The sequence below is a fragment of the Tachysurus vachellii genome, chromosome 3, assembly GCF_030014155.1.
Source record: "Tachysurus vachellii isolate PV-2020 chromosome 3, HZAU_Pvac_v1, whole genome shotgun sequence".
Lineage (NCBI taxonomy): Eukaryota > Metazoa > Chordata > Actinopteri > Siluriformes > Bagridae > Tachysurus > Tachysurus vachellii.
In genome coordinates, this window is record NC_083462.1 from 28,051,514 (window position 1) to 28,077,271 (window position 25,758).

Sequence of the window (25,758 nt, forward strand, 5' to 3'; positions counted from 1 at the left end):
TATGTAATTTATTAAGCATGAATTAATCATGCAAATCCATATCAAAATGCAAAATACTACACCTGTAGCTTCTGCAGACTTCTGCAAGCATGAATATTAAACACTAATAATGTGTTCCATATTATAGTTTCATATACTGTACATTCCTATACAATCTGAATTCCTCAAAATAAAATTCAGATACTGCTTATGTAAAGCTCTAGATTTTAAACACCATGTACCAATACAGTATATACAAGTATACTATTTGACCTTGATGTTGATTTTTTTAATACGAGACTCAAAATCCTTCTGTCCTTTTTTTTTTTTTTTTTTTTTTTTTTTTTTTTAGCTATTAAAACTCTACACTAAATAAACCCTATAATTAGTGATTTATTCCCTTTTTCTCTAATGTCCCCAAAGCAGGTCACTTGTTGCTGTCTGTAATCTGTGTTATAACACATCACACATCACCAGTTCCAAACTAATACGAGATGAATTTAGAGGATTAATTCATGCTTGATAATTAACATAACAGAGCTTTTAACAAATCATTTATTGCACAATATCACAATTAATAATGCTTTTTTTTATTTGTTTGTTTTTTTACATAACAGCTCACCATTTATTAACCAACACATGTGTGAATGAATAAAGTCTAATTCATCAAAAAAGTCTAAACCATTTAGAAGTGACTATCTTGGGGTTTCAGCTGAATAAAATACATGCCTATAATTAAATGGTAATGTGTGCTCCTTAAAATAAAGTGTTAATGATGTGTGATTTTTATTTTTAACTAAATACACCTGCAATATCTCTGGTCCACAAAGTCCACAAAAATGACCATAAATGATATTACAGCATTATACTAAAGACAGTTGACTAAATTCAGGTTCACATATTTGTTTTAAAAAAGGCATTAATTACATATTTAACATTAGTTTATGGTGTATTAATATTATTTTTATGGTGTTAACTAAAGCTAAAATGATGCTAGTTATTGGCATCTTTAATGTTAAATGTTACCCAAAAATTCATACATACATAAAGTGCAAACAAAGCATTTTTTTTCAAGCTGTAATGATCATATATCCAACAGTGACACGGCCTTCTGTTCTTTCTACTGTGTAAGTATTTTCTCACAGAAAATAAGAAAACTTGTCATAGGAACATGTTCACGTGTGCTGAGCCTCTCTTTGAGCTTCTCCATTTTTGGCCACAACGACACAAAAGCTTGCTTGTATTATGTCCCAGAGTGTACACTTGGCTTCATTCAACAGCCTTCAGAGGCTATGACAGGACACAAACACACACACACACCTGGAACCCTAAACCCCATGTTCTACAGTAGCCTTTTACTGGACCACTTCAAAAATACAATCCATTGTAGTCCAATGATCCTTGAATGAAAGTTGTGCACTGCAATCACACTGAATGAACATGAAACCAGTGGGAATGAGCTCTCTTAATACAGCTGTACGTCACTTTACATACAACTGCCATACAAGAATGGGTTGCTTTCGAAACATCTGGCTTGCGCCCTCATAGTTGTGGGATGAAAAGTTCAAGCTTCAGTGGCAGCCAGTGTGATTAATGGATTGTTTCCTGACTCTGTGGTGGAGAAGGTTTACAGCAATGTAGCATCATGTTGACAGTTAGAAGAGAAGACATCTTCACTTGTCCCATTAGACCTCTATGATGTTGATAGATGCCACAGACTGATGAAACTGCAGAGCACACGAGAAATGTCACTCAAAGGGCCAATTCCATTAAACTCACCATCATTTCATCAAATTCTAATTCAGAGACTCGACCAAAGAAGCATACAAGCAAAACTTGCATTAGTATATAACTAAATAGGCACTGAAATGTAACGGTTTGGTGCCACCATGTCCAACATGATGCTAATGTCTTAATGGATCCTAAAGAATTTATCACAGGGCTAAATGCATTTATTACACAATGATCTACATTAACTACATACATGGACTGCAGTAATGTTAAACAAGGGAGAACAGCAAGTATTTGTCATTCATGGAGAAATGGAGGCCGGAGAAGAAAACGGTAGAAAGATCAAAGGGGTTTATTGTCGGGTTTTGCTCCTCCTGGGTACATGATCTATTTTAAAAGTAGGTCAGTATCATTGCAGTTTTTATGTTGAGACATTTGCAATGCTAAACCCATCTTGTTCTCACCATAGTGAGGAAGAAATACACTCACCAGGGTTAAAGCAAAAAGCAAAAACATCAATATCATAAACCATTTATTATAATTTAACATGCACAGTGATTGCATCAGCTTTTGCTAGCTATCAGTTTCTGTTATCTATAAAATAACTGGTGGATTAATATATTGAACAGTTTTCTTTTTGTTTTTTAGTCCATGTCTTTATTGCATGGTTCTTGCAAAACACTGAATCTTTAGGAAACGTGTAGATTTCATCAATCGGGAACATTTACAGACACTGAATAGCCTGTGAAATTGTGAAATGATTAAACATCTTCTAAAAATCTCTCTCTCTCTCTCTCTCTCTCTCTCTCTCTCTCTCTCTCTCTCTCTCTCTTTCTGTAAGTCGATAATGAAGATTATAACATCTTTAACCATTATAAGTCATGAAAGTCAACATCTGATACTTGTAGACAGACTTGGCAAAAACTATTGGAAGTTCTTTAGTGAATATGGCAAATAAAGTTGCACAATGTGCTTTCATGTATTTATAATATACAGTATGCACACTATTCGTCGATACTTTGTGTATTTTGTGTATTGTCTGTTTGCACTGCTTTTTGTCTCGCACTGTTGCACTCGGTTGCACTCGTTGCACTTCATGTGGCTGGGACTTAAGTCCTTAGCTCTATGTTGTTTTATGTAGCTTTATGTCGTTTTATGTAGCACCATGGTGAAGAAACGTTTTTTCATTGCACTGTGTTTTGCGTCAGCTATATACGGTTGAAATGACAATAAAAGCTTCTTGACTTGACTTGACTTGACTAAAACCTTTTTGTGTTACTAACAAACTGGAAAGTGAGCAAGAACTCTTACTGACTACTATTTAGCTAACTAAATGTTAAACAAACATCTTCCTTCACAATGTTTCAGCGCGTGATTAAGCATGGTTATTTGTTATATAACATTTATTTAATTTTTTACATTTTGAGCCTCTGATTATTGTCGAGCATCCACCTGTACCCAGTCTCTGTAAATGAGTTACAATAAAGCAGAAAATTCATCAAATCCGATTCAGGAATTCAACAGCACTGTGGAATAAAAATGGGTAAAAGCTTATTTAAAGCAGGTCTTATTTTGCACACACTATTAACAGGATCCCCAAACATGAGTGTTTCTGTAAACTCATTTTTTTGTGTTGTATTGTTCTAAAAAAAACAGTAGCTTGTGTCAGTGTGATATACATCACCATGAACAGAACATGAGAGAGTTTCCTCACTTTGCTCCTGAGCAGTCCTCCACTATGGTGCTCTGGTGTGCTCCTCTCAGACAACGGCTTGACCTTCTCTTTGCTGTTACTGTTATCGTTGTCCTTGATGATGTCATACTGCCGGCAGAAGAGTGCGATGACCGCTAAAGAGAAAAGAGTAGTCAACATGCTTAAATTCTAAACTTAAAAACCTCTGTGTGTCCTTGTGAGGCTCAGAGAGATAGACCGGCACATGCCTGACAATCATTTGTAATGTAAGTGCCAGACACGATGATGAAACAGTCTATGAAGGTATGGATTTACTGAACTAAAGCACAGTGGATCATGTCATCTGTCAGGAAAATGGGCTTACTAATGAAAGATCATTAAGCTATAATCTATAAATTCTATCTTGCACACATAGTCCACTAGTTAAACAATAAGCTAAAAGAAGGAGTATGCAGGACACTCCTGAATTCACCAGTGAAAAACCTTGCTCTTAAGAAACATTATACTGAATGCCTTTTTGACACAGTGGCACAGCAGCTAGTGTTGCTACCTTACAGCTCCAGGATTGCTGGTTTGATGGTTGTGTCATTGTCATTGTCTTTCTAGAGTCTCCACATTCTCCGGTTTCCTCTCACCTCCTAAAAACTTGCTATAGTTGGATTGGTGCCTCTAAATTGCCCTTTAGAGCGGTGTGTGTGTGTGCGTGTGTGTGTTTGTGCCTGGTGCCTGCAAAAAACTAATTTTCCATACAGAGTTTGTTCGTGCTTCACAAATCAAATGTTCCTGTGATACTGTGAAGTACTAATGATTTAGCATCATAAATTATAGTATAGTATAGTATAGTATAGTATAGTATAGTATAGTATAGTACAGTACAGTATAGTATAGTACAGTACAATACAATACAATACAATACAGTACAGTACAGTACAGTATAGTACAGTACAGTACAATACAATACAGTATAGTATAGTGCAGTACAGCACAGCACAGTACAGTGCAATACAGTATAGTATAGTATATAATGTATAATGTAGTATAGTGCAGTACAGTAGAGTACAATAAAGTACAATATAGTATAGTAAAGTATAATATAGTATAGCATAGTATAGTACAGTACAGTACAATACAATACAATACAATACAGTACAGTACAATACAGTATAGTATAGTATAGTATAATACAGCACAGTATAATAAAGTACAGTATAGTACAGTATAGTATAGTTTTATCTAGTATAATATAGTCCAGTATTGTATCTTAGGCAAACACAAAGTTAATTATAAATAGTTAATTATATATATATATGTAGTAATAAATATTGTTTAGTATTATATTATATTATATTATATTATATTATATTATATTATATTATATTATATTATATTATATATAGTTAATTATATATATAGTAAACTAACATAGTTTATCCCAATTATGGTTATTGAAACTGATCAAAATAAAATATTTTCAAATAAATGGATTTTATTGGTCAAGAAGAAAATTTTTTAAATTAAATAATTCCACTTTAATATTTTATATAATTCTTTGGTATATAACACTTAAACCACTATTCCATTATTGCAGGGGTTTTAGGAATATTAGAACTAATAGACAAGAATTTGATGTCCAAGCTTCAATACCTCCAAATGTTATAATTTATAATCAATAGACAGAAATAATAAGAGACTGAATTTTAGAGACTTTTATCTTCATACCTGCCCACATAAGCAGCACCACCACAATTATGATCATCTCTCCTGTTTGCAGGTTTCTCGATTTGTCAAGACCTTCAACAGTTGGATCATCTATAAATACAGAAATAAACAGATTGTTTTAAGCTACGTTGTCCAGCAAAAAATATATTTGAAATTATTTCGTGTTTCAAATAAATAATTTGCATACAGACTCAAACTTGATCAAATTTCTACGTCAGACTTCATCATTTAGCACAGCACTGGTCCAGTTAGCCAGCATCCTCATACTGTCCAGTCAACCAGAGCCTGGACGAAGTGTTTGCTTAACCAGCTATCAGTCTAAATCATTAATTCTGTGTTAAATGAATTGACTTTAGCATTGTATGGTCTTCCTCTTACATTTTAACCTGTGTGGAAGTGGTCCAGGGCATCACTTTTCCCAATTGATCTTTCCTTAATGGATAAAGATGTAGCTGGCTCATATTTGCTGGCTGTCATAACTAAGAAAAGGAAAGGATGGGTAGAAGATGGTTTCGCCTGAGCAATTACTGAGAGAGGCCATTCATCATTTATATCACCTCCATTTCCAATTACCACTGAGTAGTATTGAAACACTCTCGTTCTTCAATGATACACAGTCAGAATGAGTGACAACCAAGCCATCTCTCTCCTTGCTTGCTTCGATAAATATTTATAACGATGAATAGGAGGTTTCCAGCATGCCTCTAGAAACACAGGAATTTTCTTCCTATTTTAAATGCAAAAGGTGTTTATGCTCTGCTGGTTTGCTTAGATAAGGAGTTATACTGAATGTGTGGTGGATTTAGTTAGCATGGTAGATGCTGCTCAGCCAATTAGCAAGTAACTTTTGGTGTATGGATAATACTAGGCTGTCGTTGACAACATAATGCTGCCTTGCTGCTTACTGACATCTATTCAGTGCTAAGCAGCTGTTCATTAGTTCCACTAGATTGAGATTTGTGCAAGGATTCGCTCTGATGGAGCCCTAGAGAGAACAAAACAAACTACAACCAAAAAAAAAAAAAAAAGGACAAAATACGCCAAAATATAAAATATGATGGCGGCATAAATGTAATGCTTTAAAGACATTGCGATCGATATCACAAACCCACATCACCAGAAAAGTCGTGGGGAAAAGGTTTTCTGCTGCAGATGCAATACTTCTGATGTGGTACAATTTTTAATGGATCAAGGGAGAGTGGATACGGGTCTAGTATTATGAACAATTGCCAAGAGCTGCGAATGAATTTAACAGTCATGATAGTGCATAAAAAAGGCATTTTTGATTAGAACCGAGCTCCTGTCTTTTCCTTCAGCTTTCAGTTTTCCTTTGAAGTAATAGTATGTAAGACCAACAGAATTTAATGTGAATGTGACCAATGCAACGTTTCACCAAAAAGGATCCAAAATAATGTACATCAGTCAGACTACAGGTAGCAATGAAACTATGTTTTCATATAGTGCATTGTGAAAATTCTTCACTTGAATGTGAGAATACAAAATGCTACATAATTATATTTAAATTGCTTTAAAATTTTGCATAATGAGACTATGAAAAAATCAGTGTTAGGGATATGTAACCCCTTTTAATCTAATTAAACTAATTGCAATGCTCATCAATCGCTTATGAAACTAATTAAAATGCTTATCAGGTGCTTATGTTTATCAGATCAACAGATTTTGAATGAATGTTTGGCTCTTATTGTTGTTCCTAAATTAGCTGCAGGAAAACTGAGAAAAAGCAAAATTTTTTAAGCACGATCACTGCAAAGCCCAAAAAGCACATAAATTACTGCGACACTACAGTCTATAGCTCACCGTGTTACTGAGTTATGAAATAAAGTTTATGTTGAACCAGTGCCATTTTTACTTCTTTCAATTAAATGTCAGACCTCTGAGCATCAACCAATATCCAATAATGATACAATACTCCATGCAAATCAGGTCAATCTCTGCAATGTCTGTTGCTAAGGTTATACAAAAGAGGCCTGATGGGGTTTTTGTCCTGTTCTCATGTGAAGAACTTGTATCATCCGATCCAATCTAGTCTGATATCAATAGCTGTATAGCAGAGGTCATACTGAAGGGCTGGACTTCTAATAAAAGCTGATTGAAAGTTATCGCTACCAACAGTGGCTTTTGTATATCAGTCAATCTTTCATATGCGTATGTTCCTCTTTGCTATTCTTTAAAACAGTATTAAGTGCACAGACATTTTTAATACATGGAGGATGGTAAAAGGAAAAAAAGTACAGCACTATATTAATGTACCTTCACTCAAAAACACAGAGCCCCATTTATCAATCCTTTAGTAAAGTTGTGTGTCAGTGTCTGCGTAAGCTAAAGCAAAATAAAATTGTCATCAGATGTACAGATGTGTTTCAGACATGCTGTTGTTCTCCATGCGTCTATCCTTTTCTCCATGCGTCTATCCTCTAGCTTTTTAACTTATGTGTAAGTCTATAAAAATACATTATTTAACAGTGTAACAACCTTTTACAAGTCAAGGGGTCAAATTATAGATAATGTGATTTACATGTAATTTATATGAGTTGTAAAGAAAATGGTTGGACTTGAAAACAGTGCTGATTAAAAAATTATAGTTACTGAACCCACAGCGTACAATATTACACAATCTTAATTTAATTACCTGATTGGATTATCTTAATTTATCAACTTATGTTGTCTTGCTTATGTTGTCTTGTCATGTTTTTTTTTTTCAGATTTCATATTTGGGTTTTAAAAAAGTGTGTAACTAAAACGCTTGATATTATATAATTATTAATATATATAACATATATATATATATTATATTCCAAAATGATCTGATTTTTATGAATACCAAATTTGTGAATCCTTTCATATGCTTGATAACAAAACAGATATCTGATTAGATTATTTATAATACAATCTTTGTGCAAAACGGTAGTACTCTTCCACTCCACCAAAGTAAATATTTGAGATACAAATCTAAGCTAATCTTTTTAATAACAGTTTCAGGAGTTGTGATTCCTGTATGAATTTCAATACTAAACCTCTTTCATATATTCTTTTATAATTATAATTAAAATTGAAATCCACCCCATTGTACGATAGTGAAATAGAGCCATAAGCGTTTGTCTAGCTGAATTTACAGTAAACACAAACCATTTGTATGCTGTTCGCTCTCCTTTCGAGGACTTTCTTAATACTAAGACCACATTATTAGAGAGAATTATTGCCAATGTGCAGCATCAGTCAGCCTTAAATATGCACTTAGATGATGCTGTTGTAAGGAATTCTGGCCATGGAGAGGAAATAAAAACAGCCCTCACAAAATTTGTGTTCTAAAAGTGGCCTGACCCTAAACAACCAAATAAATCAAATGAAGATCCAATCTTATACGCCGACTGGTTGTCAACTTGTGTTCTCCATTTCCTCCATGGACATTAGCTGGCTAGCTTCAATACATATTAAGATAATGCATTTAGAATTTTTTATACCTCTACAGCATACTAGTGTACAGCTATATACACTTATAAATGACTCCAAATTAAAGTGATTTATGTTACTGCTTGTTTGAAACAATACATCTGATATGGAAATTTGACCAGAAACTGCAGCAGATACAGACTCCTGTGGTCATGCATGATGTCTCCATATATAATTAAACAGGAGAAGGAAACAGACAGATTGGTCCATGTAGGAGGATTCTCACATGCTTGTACCTAATATTTACTTCAATATACTTCAAACAAAATTGACTTTATTGGAAAAAAATTTATGTCATGGACAATTCTTAGGGTATATGATTTTCATGAGGGGATCAGTTAAGTACTCAATGTCTAACAAATGTGTTTCTTCTTTCTTTGAGTACTTTGAATGATTCACATTTGATTCAGTTGGGGTTGTGATTGAGCTTGCCCAATTTACTACTTACTTGGACATGATACTAAATAAGGCTTTCTAATTAATTTTGTATCACTCCATTTTAATGAGTTCATTTCAAAATGCACTAGATTAAGCAGAGCAGATTTAGACTAAATGCTGGCAATGATCGATAGAGAGCCCTTAATTCAGTTATGAAAGGCTTGGTAATTAGTTGATAGGTTGAATCAATTGTGCTGGAAAAGGAAGGAAAAATGAGATTGTGCAGGCCCCATGACTGAGATGTAAAGCAGAGGTCTCATGGGTCTGCATACAAAATACGTACACACACATCCGAAATGTAAACCTACTTACTACAGTTATTAATAATGGGAAGGTTTAATTGCAGTAACTATGATTAATAGGCTCACACCCTACAAATGTGTACTATTTATTTAAAAACACAGACACTAATCACAACACAAATCTAAAGGCACAGTTTTTAGTACCTTGGTTTGAACTGTTTGAAGGGAAGCGGTCTGACTTTTTGAGGGTTTTGAAATGGACACGCTTGCTGGCCTGACTTTCTCCATACAGTCCAATAGACTGAACCTGGACTATGTAGTCTGTCTCCTCCTCCAGGTCCCAAAGCACACAGGCTCTGCTGGTGGTGTTTACCTCCCGGATAAACCGCTGCATGTGGCCATCCTGCTTCTGAAACCACAGTAAACACAGTGGGCTTTAAATGACCCCTTTCTTTACTCTGCTTTAATATTAAAATTAAAAAACACTACATTTACATTTACAGCATTTGGCAGACGCCCTTATCCAGAGCGACGTACATAAGTGCTTAAATCTCTAACATTGAATCATTAATGCTGGCTCACTTGGTTACATACTTAAGATACCATGAGTTTAAAACATTTGTTCAGAGTTACAATGAAAAAGTGTCAAAGGTTGTGTTTTTTTTTTTTGTTTTTTTTAAAAATGCAAAAGATAAGGAAAGAAGTGCTAGTTGAAGTGTTTCCTGAATAAGTAGGTCTTCAACCGCCGCTTGAAAATAGCCAGTGACTCAGCTGTCCGGACCTCTAGGGGAATTTCGTTCAACCACCTTGGTGCCAGAACAGAGAAGAGTCTTGTAGTATACCTGCCTCTTACCCGGAGAGATGGTGGAACCAGTCGAGCAGTGCTGGTAGATTGGAGGTAGATCATAGAGGTAGATCGGATATATAAACACTACTGTATATTCACATGACTGTCCACAATGTCCTTGCATGCCTTAGCTCCAGACTGCCATGGAATAACTCAAGTCTCCTGATCTCAGACCTGATCTCATTATAATTCTATACATCTACAGTATATACTTCCCATTATATTTAGCAAAATAATATGACGAAAATGGCACCTTGTATGAATGCTACTGTTCAAAAATGGAAGAATCTATGAATTAAGTTAGCTAATACTGGTTCTCTGATGTTATACACTAGATCATCAGCGTTCTAGTGAAATTTGCCAAATGCCACTTATGAACTCATAGAGACGCAGTAGATTTTTAAATATAATGTCCGAATGAGAAAATGAGCTCAAGAGCTTTTGTTAAAAACAAAAATAATTTGATTAAAATCTTGTACGTGTACACTCCTGTCACTGAATATGTGTCTTGATGGTTGCGAGTCATAAAGCATTAATTGTCTCTAAGCATTAATTGTTAATGAATAGAGAAACATGACTATTGTTTCATTTATAGATTAATTTAATATTTAATTTATAGCTTAATTTACTCCTGAGGTAATCTTTAATCAGATGCAAGGACAATTTAATTGACGACAGAATGCAGAGTTCATTCAGAGTTAGTGCACTTTTAAATGGGATTTGGGTCTACATTTAGGTTTAAAGGCTTTAAGGAAAACACCTTAGTGTTCTGGAAGAAATGTGGAAATCAACGTCTTCTAGGCTATTAGATTTTGGAAGTTTTTTTAAATACTTTTATCCAGTAACTCAGCTGGCGTTTACGGAAATACATTTCCAGCTTAATGGATGTCTATGCACTATGTTGAAGAGCCGAACAAGAACAATGAGGCCTTTCAGTTAATTGGCACATTTAACTAAATGCCTTACATTTACTGGTACAGTAGCGAGTCACGATGTTGAAAATGAGAAAATGAGGGAAAGAAACATCATTTCGAGCTCACTGTCTCTTGGCACAGAGTGTATGGATGGAGGTACTTTATCAATGAATAAAACTATCCAAAAAGCCAATTTGCAAAGCCATTACCAGATTTGGAGACAGCTTTGTTACATAACATGTCAAATTGCTTCATACAGTATGTTACTGGTTAGCTGCTGAATGCATTTGCCAATAAAGTGGATTTCAGTAAATCATGCAGTTTAGTAATCACAAGGTAGTTTTCAAAAGGAAGATGCAACGATTCAAAATTAAATAGTAATGCTATATTATATTTAATGTGTTTAATACTGGCTTGTTTGTTATATGAATTGTTACATAGCTGAATAGATTTGTTTAGTGAAAAAAAACGAACAAATGAATTTATTCTGTGTCTTGACATGTGAGTTGGTTTTCTTATATGGATGTTTAGATATTTGGGCATCTTTCTTCTTTTAAGAATGCGAAGCCTTTTAATCATGCGACGCATGAGAGAGCTGCCAATATTGCAGTAATATCTTACTGCAGTGTCATAGACCAATTATGTGAAACTTGGACAGGATGAAAGAATCCCAAAAGTACTATAAGTACTAAGTGTTATTTCGAACTACAATGTACAGCATTGTGTAACTGACACATTACTTTAAATTAAACAACTATGTTTACACATGGTTTTTAAATCACAGTGTCCTGCAGAGAGCCCTGACCTTAACAAGCACAATCAGATGTAATGGTATTGTCATGTTTTCATCCTCATCTTGAACAAGTAATAAGTGAGTGTCATTTTCATGGCCATGATCGCAAAATTATTTATCAGTTTTATTAAGAATAACGTTATTATTAAGAATATATGTTCCAAAGGAACTTGAGGGTCAGAGATGGTTGACATGAAATTTCACTCTGTATTTACCTGCTGTAGAACTGAGAAGCCAATAATGATGTCCCCCTCTGGAACCTCCCAAATCACTGTGGCTGAATCAGCTCTCAGATTCATGACGGACACGTTGACTGGAGCAGGTGGGCGATCTGCAAAACAAGGAGGTTTGCACTCTATTCATCTGACCACCCAAATGATTTCATATGAATTCCATATTCATCCTTAAGGCTGACTGAAATACAAAGCACAGCATAAAAAAACTCTACAGCTCTAAAAAGCCATGCCCCTCATTTCATTCAGTAATTGCGCAATCTATTATTAAGGGTCTTCAGCTCTGAACTGCACACATTCATCTGCAGAAGAGCTGAGTGCTGGATATTAGCCCTTACTTGTAAAAGCTTTGTAAAAATGATCACAGAATTAAAGGCTCGAAATGACGTGTAATATATATCTGTATCCTATATCTGATCTCAATGGATGATTCAGCTTCAACCTTGAAGAAAGGGTTCTTTAATTATGTGCTACATTGTCTTTAAACGTATATTGGAAGAAAGAAGCGTGTATTTGAATAAAAGGTTTGAATATAAGAAAAGTAGCTTGGCATCGCATGTAAAAATTCAGCTGATTCGAGGGGTTAATAAAGATAAACAGTAGACAGAACACAGTATACAGAAAATACAAGGACATTCCAGGGTGCTGGAAATTAAAACGGAGCTGTCTGGCTTTTCTACCTTTTTACGCAAAATACAACAATTTTATAGCTATGAAACATAGCAGAGATCAGAAAACACCAGCTAGACAATAAAGCTATTCAGTAAGAGAAAAAGCCTACAGAGAAGAAAGAAAAGTCAATACATTTCTTAATGAAAAAAAAAAGGAAGAAAAAATTAAATGCTACTCTAAAGTGCTTGGTGTTCAAAACTGATTGGTATGTTCATAACAGTTATTGTAGAACTTCACTGATATTGATCAGATGAACACACTCTCTGAACTGACAGTTTGAGCAAGAGATAAATAACAAAACCATCAGAAATAGAAAAAAGAACATATCACAATTCGCATGTCCCCAGAATTTCATTAGCACTAGTTGAATAAATCGGATCCGATAAATCGGATATATATATATATATATATATATATATATATATATATATATATATATATATATATATATATATATCCGATTTAATTTTAATTTTATAATTTTAATATATTTTAAATATATTTTAAATATTTTAAATAATATTTTAAATATTTTATATTAAATATATTTTAAATATTTTAATATAATTTTAATTTTATATATATATATATATATATATATATATATATATATATATATATATATATATATATATATATATATAAAATTAAAATTATTATTAAAATTATATAAAAATATATATATATTGCTGTTTCTTCCAATATTTTTAATTTTTAAGAAAAAATAAATTTGACAAACACCCTACAGTATGTTACAGTTAAAAACCCTATGTTAGAGTACATCTATGACTGTATTCAGAGATGGTAATTTTAGTTGAAAAGTTACATTAATATTTCTTCAGAAAGAGTTTACAGTGTTTACAAAGAGTCAGATTACTCAGGTAATTAAGTTGTAATAGAAAAATGAAAAGAGTAAATGGTAGAACATACAGTGTGTGCACATCCATGATAATAAGAAATTCTATAAAATCTCATTCTAGATTTAATATCTTCTCTATGTGTGCGTGCATGTGTGTGTGCCTTTTAAATGATAGGATTTTATAATTAGCATTTAAGTGTGTACCCAGATTCTGCTTACATTTTTAATGTCTCTCACATAACTCTTGATTTCTCCAGTCCTGTTATGCTGTTTTATTTTAAAGTCATGGTAAAGTAAAAAACCGAACCTTATAAAACATCAGACTAAAACAGTGTGAGTGTATTTGTCAGTGACATTGTTGTTAAATTTTTTCCCTTTTAATTTCTATCTCTTAAATTTTGTTTCTCAGTTCATTTAAAGCGTTACATGTAATCCAGCACACACATGCTAAAGTCCAGGTTAAAATCTATTTTTGGACAGCCACTGCTTATCCAACTATGGTTGACCAGAAAAATAAATACGATTCATGAGAAATACTCGCTCCAATACTGCATTTTAATTGCACTGCATTCTGTGATTGAGTTTGATTGAATTCTGGACTCCATGTATCCTGTGCAGTGATTCCTGTTTTCTCTTTATTTCCAGCTGCACAGCTGGGTGCTCTGTCATGATTTAGCAGGCAATTGACAAGCTAATTAGTCTCACAAAAGGCAAACTCCTAGGCAAGGGAGCACATAGTGACAGATTCAATTTTAGGAAGCACGCCTCTAATACTGAAGCGAGAAAATAGAAAGCAGGTGAAAACAGAGAAGGCTTTTGAGCCTAATGTTTTACAGTAGCACTGGAATTTTCCATCAGTTTCCCCAAGCACCACGCTAATTGGCTTGTGAGGATGACTGAAAAATGCCTTCTGATTTTTAGCCCAGACCTGACGTGCTTGTGTCAACGCATGTAACCGCTTAATTGAATTATGTAACAGCTTTATGTAATGCCCAGTGTTTTGTCCATGTGTTTTAGTCAAATTTAGACAAAAATAATCTTTAATCTTTAACTATGATCCCAAATGTGATCCCATGTAATACTGTAAATACTGACACTACTGATATTTTTTTCCAGTCCATTAATATACACTAATAAGACAATCAGTTACACAGGTTTATCTGTAACTGGTCAATAAAATAATATTGCCAGAACGCATGTACAGTACAGTATAAATTAAAATCCTTTGTATGTGAATATATGCCTTTATGCCACAACCTCAGACACACTTTTATTGCTTAGATGATAACAGAGCTGCAAACGTTGCTAACCAGAAAATCCAAGCAAACAGAGTGTGACAAGCTTGTAAGACAACCTGCAATCAGAATAAACATCTTAACAAGCTTCAAACACAGAGCACCCATAGAAATGTTATGCTTCATGGAAATTGAACCTAATTCTAAGAAATGGAACAGGAAAGTGCTCTTACACACTGAGCCAGCAGGCAGAGCTAACAGATGGTGTGGCAGGAACCCCACAAAACCAGAGAAGTTAGTGAACAGACGGAATTAAGTACTGTAGGAGAGAAAGAGAGAGGAGTCTACTGCTGTGATTGAACCCAAAACCTCCAGGGCAGAAGCGAATTCTTTTCTGAGCAAGCCATGGGGAGGAGCAAGAAACTGTGCATTAAACAGGGGTAGATAAAGAACTAACTAGAATCAGATGTGGGAAAGCATGATAAATGAGAAGAGGAGGAAAATAAAGGCAAAGCAAAAAGCAAACAACAGAGTGCAAAACAGACAGCTATTCAATCCACCAACTGATTTCGCCTCTGAAAAGAACTGTAAATAGAGATCTTTTTTTTTAACAAAGACCTCTGCAACTCCACAAGCAGAGAAAATACAGTTTACTAGCTTAATCTAAACTAGGATCTCAGCATCTAAGAGTTTCACCCGAGAGTTTAAATTAGAACATTTCCAACTGCAACCGGTTGCAGTAAACACCAAATTGATAGATGGATGCTGTAGTTCACATGGGACTACACTAATACCTACAGAAGAAGGTCTGTGCCTCCCTGTGCACGACTGAACATTACATAGAGAAAAACATAATTAGCACAAAAATGAATGTTGGTAAGTTGGTAAATTGGTAAAGGTTGGTAAATTAAACAATTATTCCTTTGTACACCAAGCAACGGTAAGAAAATAATTTTGGTGCAATATGTTTTAGAATCCAAAGAGTCCACATTCTCACATACTATGTTCTATTGATTCATAAGATGTGTATGAAGATCATGAAATCACAAGATTAATGCTCACCTAGGTCATGGTGTCCAAAGTCTGGCTCCAGCCCATGGACAGAAAACTGATGTTAACAGATGTTAACTGGGAGAGATGATAATTAGACAGATCTTACCTGGGACAGATGTCAATTAGACAGATGTTAATTGGAATGCATGATAATTAGATATATGTTTATAGGGACAGATTTATGTTTATAGGGACATTTATATATGTGTATAATTTTCACTTCAGCAAATGCCAGTCAAATTTTGTGTTTATTTTGACTGCTGCTGTAGCTTTAAATGCAGAAAAGTGTAAAAGTAGTTTCTCCTATACTGACAGAGCAAGGACACAAAAAGGTCTTTACACGAAAACAAATAAATATGCTATACTGCCTCACACACACACTCGCGCGCACACACACACACACACACACACACACACACACACACACACACATACACATTACTGACTTAACCACAAAAGCACTTGGGGGTAGACCACAGGGCTTAGAGTCCAACTGGGGACAAAGCCTAAAGGGATCTACATTTATGGTTGCACTGCTGAGTAGACTTTATGTTAAAGATGCAGGATTAGATGCAGCCATCCTGTCTATGGATGTAGAAAAGGTCTCCTTAAAAGACTAACTGCTGAAATACTGATAAATAAATAATGTGGTCATGATGGTCATTAACTTACACTTGGCAAGACTTGATAGGGGCACTTGACAACTTATTATACCTTTTTGACCTTAAGAACATAAGAATCTCTACTACAACTTTTATAACTCCATGTTAAATGGAAATTATTTTTCTAACTAACATGGAAAGCTAAATTCCAACATTGGCTCCAGGTGAATTTAAGTTTCAGAAGTGTATTTCTTTATTCATAATCGTTTATGAATTATAATGATATCTCATTTTTATCACATATCGCTAACTAATTATCAATCGCTGTTGGAGATTACTTCAGATTACTTATATGTCATAACAAAAAGGTCATCAGGAGATCAGATACTGACTGTCAGTATATCTGCACTGCTCCTGCTCTGTCATATTATCATCAAAACAGAGGAAAGTACTCACACTCTCTGTACAAAATGTAAAAAAATATCAAGGCAATGAAACAGAAAGGGTTTTATTTAGAGTGTATTTCCACACACACACCAGGCAGAATCAGAGCTCTGAATCATTGGATTATTATCAGGAAAGCTAAGCAAGCATTGTGAAGTGAAAAACTAAAACCACATCCCTGAGGATAGGTTTAAGAAGCAGCACTGCATCACAGGCAAAGTTACCAAAGGGCACTTTTCAGTATGTGTTATACAGTAATTCTAACTAATGAAATAGTTGACCAAGTGCTGAATATTTCATGACCTTTGAACTTTTTAAGTACTGTCAAAACACATCACAGTGCCTGGAAACTCATAACACATTCGTGACACATTCTTTCTATTTCTGAGGTAGACACAACAAAAAGGCCAGATAAAGGGCTTTGCATGCTGACCTACCTTTCTGCCAGCATCAATCAATCTGAGAAAAGTCACATCTGATAGTCTTCTGATATTTGCAGACATCAACTCCAAGCACACTGTGTAACCTTGAAGTGGGTAATGATTTACAAACAGTAAGGAGCAACGTTATAAATGACATGGATACATACCGAGTTCTTTTAAAGATTTTGCCTCCATTAAATTAATTGTAATAATGTATTACAATTTAAACTTCTTTGTTCTAACAAAAATGATGTTAAATGATGTTTTATATATATATATATATATATATATATATATATATATATATATATATATATATATATATATATATATATATATGTATATATGTATATATATAAATGTTTTTTGTTAGAACAAACAAATTTAATAAATTATTTTAATGAATTAATTTTTTTATTTTTATTTTAAAAATGAACATAAAACTAAGAGGTTTTGGTTTATTTTCATATATTTGACTTAATTCCACAAAGAACTTCTGCAAGCTGGTTTAATGCCTTTTATTTGTTAACTTTTTAAACCCTGGGTCTGTAAAGAGGAGAAAATCAGTGCAAATTTATTTTTCAATATTATTCCATAAAAGTGTTTAAGAACTAACAAAAGTCTGGATTTCGATAGTGAATTCAGAGTTTAACTTGGGAACACTAGCTGAAAGGGTTACACTCTGTATAGGAGTGTATCCCTCAATCCCTGTCTACTGTCAAACATACATTCTCACAGATTTATTTACACCGTTTAGACAATTTATAGTAGGTAAGCAACCGAATGGCATGATTCTGGAAGGTGGACGTCCCAGGAGATCAGCAGTTTCTAAAAATACTCGATCCAGCCACCGTCATCTGGCAGCAAAAACCAAGCCACAATCAAAGTCATTGCGATTAGATTAATCCTGATTCTGATGTTTGATGTGAACATCACCTAAGGCTTATGGTGTTTATCTGCATGGTTTTATTCAATGCACTGCAGCCACATGGTAACTGCATGAATGAGTACAGTATATGTCCAGTTGTTGCTAGCAAGATGGTTGATTAGCATATACATTTTATTTGTATTATATTTCTATTTACAGGTATATCTAGGTTTATATGTATGTTTGTAGCCCAATTAGCCCCTTTTAATCCTCCTATAGAAATGGTGTGAGGATTCCATCCAAATCTATTTAATAGTGAGTTTGATCACGTAATCTATATATTTGCATGTGGTCTATATATTAGCTTAATTAATAAAATTAATATCAAATGCTTAATTTGTTTTAAATAGAGTCGGGCTTTCCAAGTCCAAAGAGAAGGAAGTTGTAATTATTTTTTTCTATTACTATTTTAGTGGACAAGAACAATTTAATCCACCTGATGATTTATTTATTTTTTTTGTACTGGGCCAATCAAACCTGTTTAAGGTGTTATTTATTTAATGTAAAGATACCACCCTGTTTTTATTCTCAGCACATAGTTGTATTAAAAGGATTAGATTTTTCCTTTTATGCAATCTTTTTTATCTTGTTTGACAAATGATTGGCTTTTAATAATCTGTGATGAATGTTTATAATCTTTTAAAATATTGCAGACTCAAAACTGGAATTCCATGCATGACGATTAGCAATGGATTTTTTTATTCCACTTGATTCTCTATATTTCATTTGGGTTAATGCTTCTATCACACTTTATCCCACCGGTTCAGGTCCCTTAGCTTAACACCCCCCCCCCCCCCCTTTTTTTATTATCTAAGGACTCTCTAACTGTCATCACTTGCATTTTTCACTTTGCTCTTCAATTTTTGATAAAATAATCATCCACTTGCTTTTTCACTGAATACCCATTAGTCTGCACCTTTATATCACCTTATGCGAAACATACTGTACTTAGGAGTAGTTTTATGAATTACGTCTGCCACTTTTTAACCTCTAGCTTCTTCTTTTCTTTTCTAGCTAATCAAATGTCTCTGCAGGATTCTCTGCATCAAAAATCAAAAGTGTCTGCAGGGTTCTCTGCATACAGTATCTATAAATTGATATCCTTCAACATTTTTGCTAGAGGTGCTGTACTATTGCCAAGTGTGCTATTTTGAATTCAGGTATGTGTGTCCAGTTATTGCTATCCTATTGCATTAGTGTTGTTTTAGCTAGATTTATACAGTAGTCTCTATGATCAAAGAACAGATGAGCAAAGACAGTAGTCTCTATGGTCAAGAAAAGACGGATACGGATACGTGCACTTTTCTAACTACCCATAGCTGCTTAGACTCACTAAATTTTACAGGTGCCAAGTACTTCATCTTCCTGTTTTTTTCAGATCAGATATGAAATTAATATGCTACACATGCACTCTCCCTGTGTGGGGTCTGAAAACTGCAAACAGCTTTGTCTGCAAATGAAGAAATGAACCTCTCCACAGCATGTTCCACTTTTCATTAACAAACGCAAACTAAACCTCATAATCTAACATTGCCCTGGAGAAGAAAAATACTGACTGAAGGATCTTGGCTCAGCTCCATGAGTAATCATAAGCATAAACACAAAGGGTGACATTAATGCTGGATAACTGTGATATCAGGAGCTCTGCAGGTCACATGAATGCCACCATCTGTTTTAATGAAGCTCTGCATCCACAGCATGTGCATGTGAGTGTCTGATAGTCTGCAAAAAGGGCATGCAGCCTTACTGATAGAGACACATACCTCAGTGTATTAGAGGTTAAAAGTGGAGCAAACAGAATTCATTGACTTTTAAAGCTATCAAGCTGTTAAAGTTATTTGCACTAGAACATATGGATTAAGTCAGGGGAACAATGTATGTGTGTCACAACCTCACAAAATGTTGCCACCTCTGTACTGGCATACTAGTACTTATATGGAATCGCCATGTATGTTTATTTACTGCATGTCTCTGTTTCCTCTGCCTTGTTTCACTATTAATTAAAGGTGTGCTACAACAATGCGATAGACTTCTGTAGAACTAATGTAGGCTTACTTTAAGATCATATATGCATCTAAGCAAATGATTATTATTATTCTAACAATTGAATTAACTGGTAGCCCAGCAATTACAGTGTTGACCTGTGATGGAAAAGGATGCCACTTCTGGAAGTGATGGCTATACTGTATATGCTAAGGTCCTACTATTCGACCATACTCTGGGATGTGCTGGCTGAGTGGTTAAGGCAGTGGAGGAATTATCCATCTGCTTTGGCCCTTATCAACTACTCAGTTGTATTAGATGCAGAATGCTTTGAATAAACATGCCAGCCAATTAGGTCCAAATCTAAATTTGGTGGTAATGACAAAATAAAGGCAACAGTAGACTAACATGTCAGTTTAATCCTGTTTACATTTACTGAACACTGTATATTTTTATTTGTCATTTTTTAATATACACTAAATGGGCAAATTTTTTTGTACAGTAGGATTTTGTACTGTACAGCTTTGTAAGGAATTGAACATTCCATTGCAGAACACTGGGAAATCTTCATTGAGTTGTTCCCTCCTTTGCTGCTAAAACAATTTCAACTGTTCTGGGAAGGCTGTGAGGATTGGTGCCCATTCAGCTACAAGAGTGTGAGAGGTTGTGCAATGATGTTAGCCCACAATGCCTCTTGTGCAGCCTTCATTCTAATTTATCCCAAAGGTGTTTAGTAAGGTTAAGACACAGGGTTTTGTGTATGTGCACAGGGGCATTGTCATGCTGGAACAGGTTTAACCCCCTATTTGTTTTATGGTAAATCATATTAAGGCACCCTATCCAGTTATGTGCTTCCAAATTTGTGGCAGCAGTTTGAGAAAGAACAATACCCAGGTGTGACGGTCAGGTATCCACATACTTTCAGCCATGTGTACTTAGTGTATGTGTACTTTAGTGGTCCATCTATCTTACTTGTGTATGAAATTTACTTTGCTCAGTGCACATTCATCCATGTGGAAATGTAATGTCCTCTATGTAATAGGGGTTGTAAGTGCCTATTGATGCCTTGCAACAAGCAGAGAATAAACTATGAGCACGGATGGCCGTAAACTCCTGCTGATGCAGGGAATGATTATTTGGATAGTAAAGCACATGAGTTACAGCTGTACTGTTAGTACCAACTACTGTATGTACTGTAGAGCTACAAATCTAAGCTATGATCTAAATGAGTAGCAAGAACAAAGTGTTTTTTTTGAGATCGGGATATCTGAGTAATGCCCACGACAAATCATTTCTGATTATATCTGTTATTTTGAACGATGTGTTGTTTCAGAGTAAATGGTGTGCAAATGCTTAATTTGGAATTGTTGATTGTTGGTTTATATCTTTAACAAGCTCTAGTCAGACAGATAAGAAATCCTACTTATTATGGAACTTCCATTATAAACATTTGTGCATTGTGTATTGTTCATGGTATCAGCATTCCCTCTACCTACATCCCATCCCAAGTGACTCACATGTACTCGTCTCTGTTATGTAACGTGCCATCAAAGCATCACAGGTTGTCCAGGGTAAGATGCTAAGTGTACAGTAAAAAGCAAGAAGCCATGTGGGGCACAGACATCCTCTCAGATTGAGTCACAGGTTATGCTGGTTGCTCACATTAGCTGCTTTTCAGAAAGCATCCTGAGTGCACAGGCAGTCATATCCCCAGAGTTATTTGCAAAAGGCACTGAGCACGTGCACCATCTCCCCATTGTAAAAAAAAAAGTCTATGAGGATATACAAGTTGCTGATAGACTTGACTGTAATTCACTTTATATTCAATTGGTTTGTATAAAGCATAGTAGAGATCTCAAGAGTACACATTAATTATTTTATCAGGACATAGCAATTGCAAAGTATAGCAAACTTACATTATAATAATGCACAGTGATCGATGGACAATATAACAAATATATTACCTCCTAATATTTGACAATATGTCTATACATAATATATAATATATACACTTTCGGCGCATGGACTACAAAAGCGCATGGACTACACAAAACCTTATCAGCAAATCCTTTAAATCTTGTAAGTTTAAAAAAAAGTGTATTGTAACAACATCATAATTATGTGATAAATTAGAAATTATTAATATACCAAAATTATGTGATCCTATCAGCCAGCCCTAATGCACGATGTGCCAGCACTTTTGATGAAAATCATCATGGACCCTCTAAATTCAATACAACAATGGACAGCAAATATCTGACAACAACAACACAATGAAGGATTCGGGAGCAGGTTCACTTTCTCAGCTGTGTTTTCTTGGTATTTAATCTAAGAGACATTTGATTCTATAAGAGCTGAAATCAAGGTAAAACCACAAACACTATTCTACCAATGATGTTCATGTGTATAAAGCTGGCATCAAGGAATTAATGTACCTAAATAAAAAGGAGTAATATAGATAACTGCAGGACCTATAAACATGTCACTTATATAATAAGCAAAAAGCAGCTACATTACTATGATGACATCCTTTAGTGTATGATGGAAATTATGGGATTTTATGTGGAGATTTATTATACATGAAGGAATACCAAATGTTTAATGAATAAACAAACTGACACTATACCACGATGTTTTACTGTTCACATAAAAATTCATCTACATGACAAGATCTTTAATACTGTGGTACTTTTTTCTCACTTGGTTAATGTCTGCAGTATTATGGTTTGTGAATGACTGAATTAAATCAGTGCACATAGAACTGTAGAACTGTTTGCAACTCTCGTCACCTCTTACAGCACTGACTTTGCCTTTGTCTCAGGTTTATAACCAACAGCATGAAGAAAAGATTACTTCAGAAAGAATACATTGTACTGTAGTGCTTCTCAAATCCACTCTGCATAGTCTCAATTAATGTGTTCCTAATACTTATTTATAGTCCTTGGCAAGCATCTCAATATCTGTCAGCATCTTATCGCGAGCAGACGCCCATTTGTCACTGCAGAAAACGTCAGTGTTGCAGTATCCACAATATTTGATTACTTAAATTTCTAATTAAAGTATCAACAGTATTCCACAAGAGTGTCTGTCAAATATTCTGCTGCATTAAATTAAATATCTTACACCCTGCACAGAGTTACTAGATTTAGGTGATGTTTATTATTACAGTATATGAAGACACTGACATGTATTTTGTTTCTCCCAGCAGCTTTTAGCGAATTAATTTTATTAACGATACAGACCTGATACAGGTTCTGAATAAAACTACTGAGTGTGAGTAAACCTGCAGAACACACAATTCAAGCTCTCTTATCCCACAACATGATCTCACCCTTTAAAATCGCTTGCAGAGGGAAAGATGTGATCACTACAGCAGGAAACTAAGATTCATTTAGAATATATAGTCAGTTCTGACCACTTGATTCAGATAAGCTAACATACAATTTTATATTACATTGGCACTGGTGCCAAAACCGGTAAATAAAATACCTACAGCGTAGATATGTATTTTTAGGCAAGTAGCTTAAAGGCAAAAATACCCTTTCCCTCATACAGTATAGTTCTTGGTGTGGTTATTTATTCAGGGTAGTGATTGGGTTTTAATTTCATGAGTAAATTCATTATTTAATTTCATTCGAGTTAGTAAATCCCAGTTCTTCAGCTATGCAAAATAAATAAGTAAATAAATCAATAAAAAATTAACAGTTTACAGCTTACTACAACAGTAGTGTTACCACTGATTTTGCAAATCCCAATCTTAATGACAACTAGATGCTATTAATACCCACCTTAACAAGCTTTACACTGTCCAACCTGACAATGAATGACCCTGCTGTCCTGAATATATATATATATATATATATATATATATATATATATATATATATATATATATATATATATATATACATATATATATATGCTGGGATTCATTTCATTGTTCTAGCTTTTTGTATTCAAGTCTCACAGGAAGGCAGGATGAGCATCCATTCCAGCTGCGTCTCAATGAAGCTACAATCACGTGCATTCTAACAGCTGGATTTGTCTATACAACGCTTAAATAACATGTTGCTGCAAGCAATCATTTGTGTTTTCAAAGCGTAGCTGACCGTTAACTTACTTGCTCCGACCAAAAACATATCAGTGCCAAAAAGCAACAGCGCGACAGAGTTAATCAGACAGAAGAGACGAGCCATATTTCTCCTCGATGCTTCTGTTTCTTCTTGTAGATCTCACAGACTCCAAATAGCTTCATGCGCGCTCCTTCATCCGCTCCATACTGGCGCAATTAACCAAATATAAAGCAAGTCCGTCAACTTTATAGGTTTCTCCAACAAGATCATGCTCACACACACATACACGCACACACACACACACACACACGCGCGCACACACACTTGACGAGCTCCAGATGACGTCCATGTCGCGTTGTCAGGTGCTTTGACTAATTTTCTTCATCCTCGACTGCTGGAATATATTTGTCCAGTCTAGGAATAAAAGTCACCTCACGCGTAAAGGATATGAGCCGTTCCAGGGTTTCTGGATGCATCACATACAGCAAGTCGGATGAAGACCGCAGAGTTGGTCTCAGCTTTATACCCGATGTTGAAGAGTGTAGGTTGTGTAGTGAGCAGTGAAGCAGCATAACGTTAACTCTTTACCCGTCCGACTATCTTTAATAATGCATCATGCTGTATTCGTTATGATGGTGCATTACGGCGTTATAACGGCTCCGTGATTTGTCACCAGTCAAACAGCAGTAGGTTCTGAATTCCAGCACCAGTGTCACCTCTAACGCATAAAGGCAATGACAAGGAACACTGACTCTCTCAAATACTGTACAAGGCACAGCTGGAAATAAAAAAAGGAAAGCCATAGGCTGGTAATCAGTGTAATTGAGAGTTCAGAAATGGGGGAAATGATGCAGACAGAAAGTTTTCATGACACATACAGTACACTGTTCTACAATAAACACTGTTTCGGAATATGATGAGATTCCTATGGAGCCCTGTACATTTGGTTAACAATATTCCATTGAATGTAATTCTGCCCAGAGATGCAATCCTTGCTCAATGGAGCAGTAGGAACTATATCTGCGACCATGGCCATAGTGAATTGTTCTTATTTATGTTCTATGTTGCATCTCCTGTTGTAAAATTCAACACAGAAACAGTGATGCTGTAAAAATGTGCTGGCAGAATAAGGAAAATGTAGAAAGACTTGCATTTTATGACCTATTATCACTAATGACTTGCTTCTGCTGATGCTATAGTCTGCCTTATAGACTTAATGATTTATATTACTTTCTGGTGTCACGAAGACGGGTCTGGTCCATAGCAAGTTGTGTTTCTAATGACGTCTCATTAAGCTTTTCCTTGCCACCGTCACCTCTGGCATGCTCTTCATTGTATTCTGGTAACGACATTGGTTATTTAGTTTTAGTATTGTTACCTTAAAGGCAAGGCTACAGGTATATGATACATTACATTCTATAATATCA

The 25,758-nt window shown here is 34.8% G+C and overlaps 1 protein-coding gene across 1 annotated transcript; it reads right to left on the bottom strand.

Annotated features, from left to right (window-relative positions):
- Positions 1-740: 740 nt before the first annotated feature.
- Positions 741-24,913, bottom strand: fndc4a (fibronectin type III domain containing 4a). Its single transcript, XM_060865028.1, has 6 exons — positions 24,379-24,913; positions 12,043-12,158; positions 9,478-9,682; positions 5,123-5,212; positions 3,425-3,558; positions 741-1,706 (listed from the first exon to the last, which is right to left on the bottom strand). Exons 1-6 carry the CDS (start codon positions 24,452-24,454, stop codon positions 1,665-1,667), a joined length of 663 nt encoding a protein of 220 aa, XP_060721011.1. The 5' UTR covers positions 24,455-24,913; the 3' UTR covers positions 741-1,664.
- Positions 24,914-25,758: the final 845 nt, after the last annotated feature.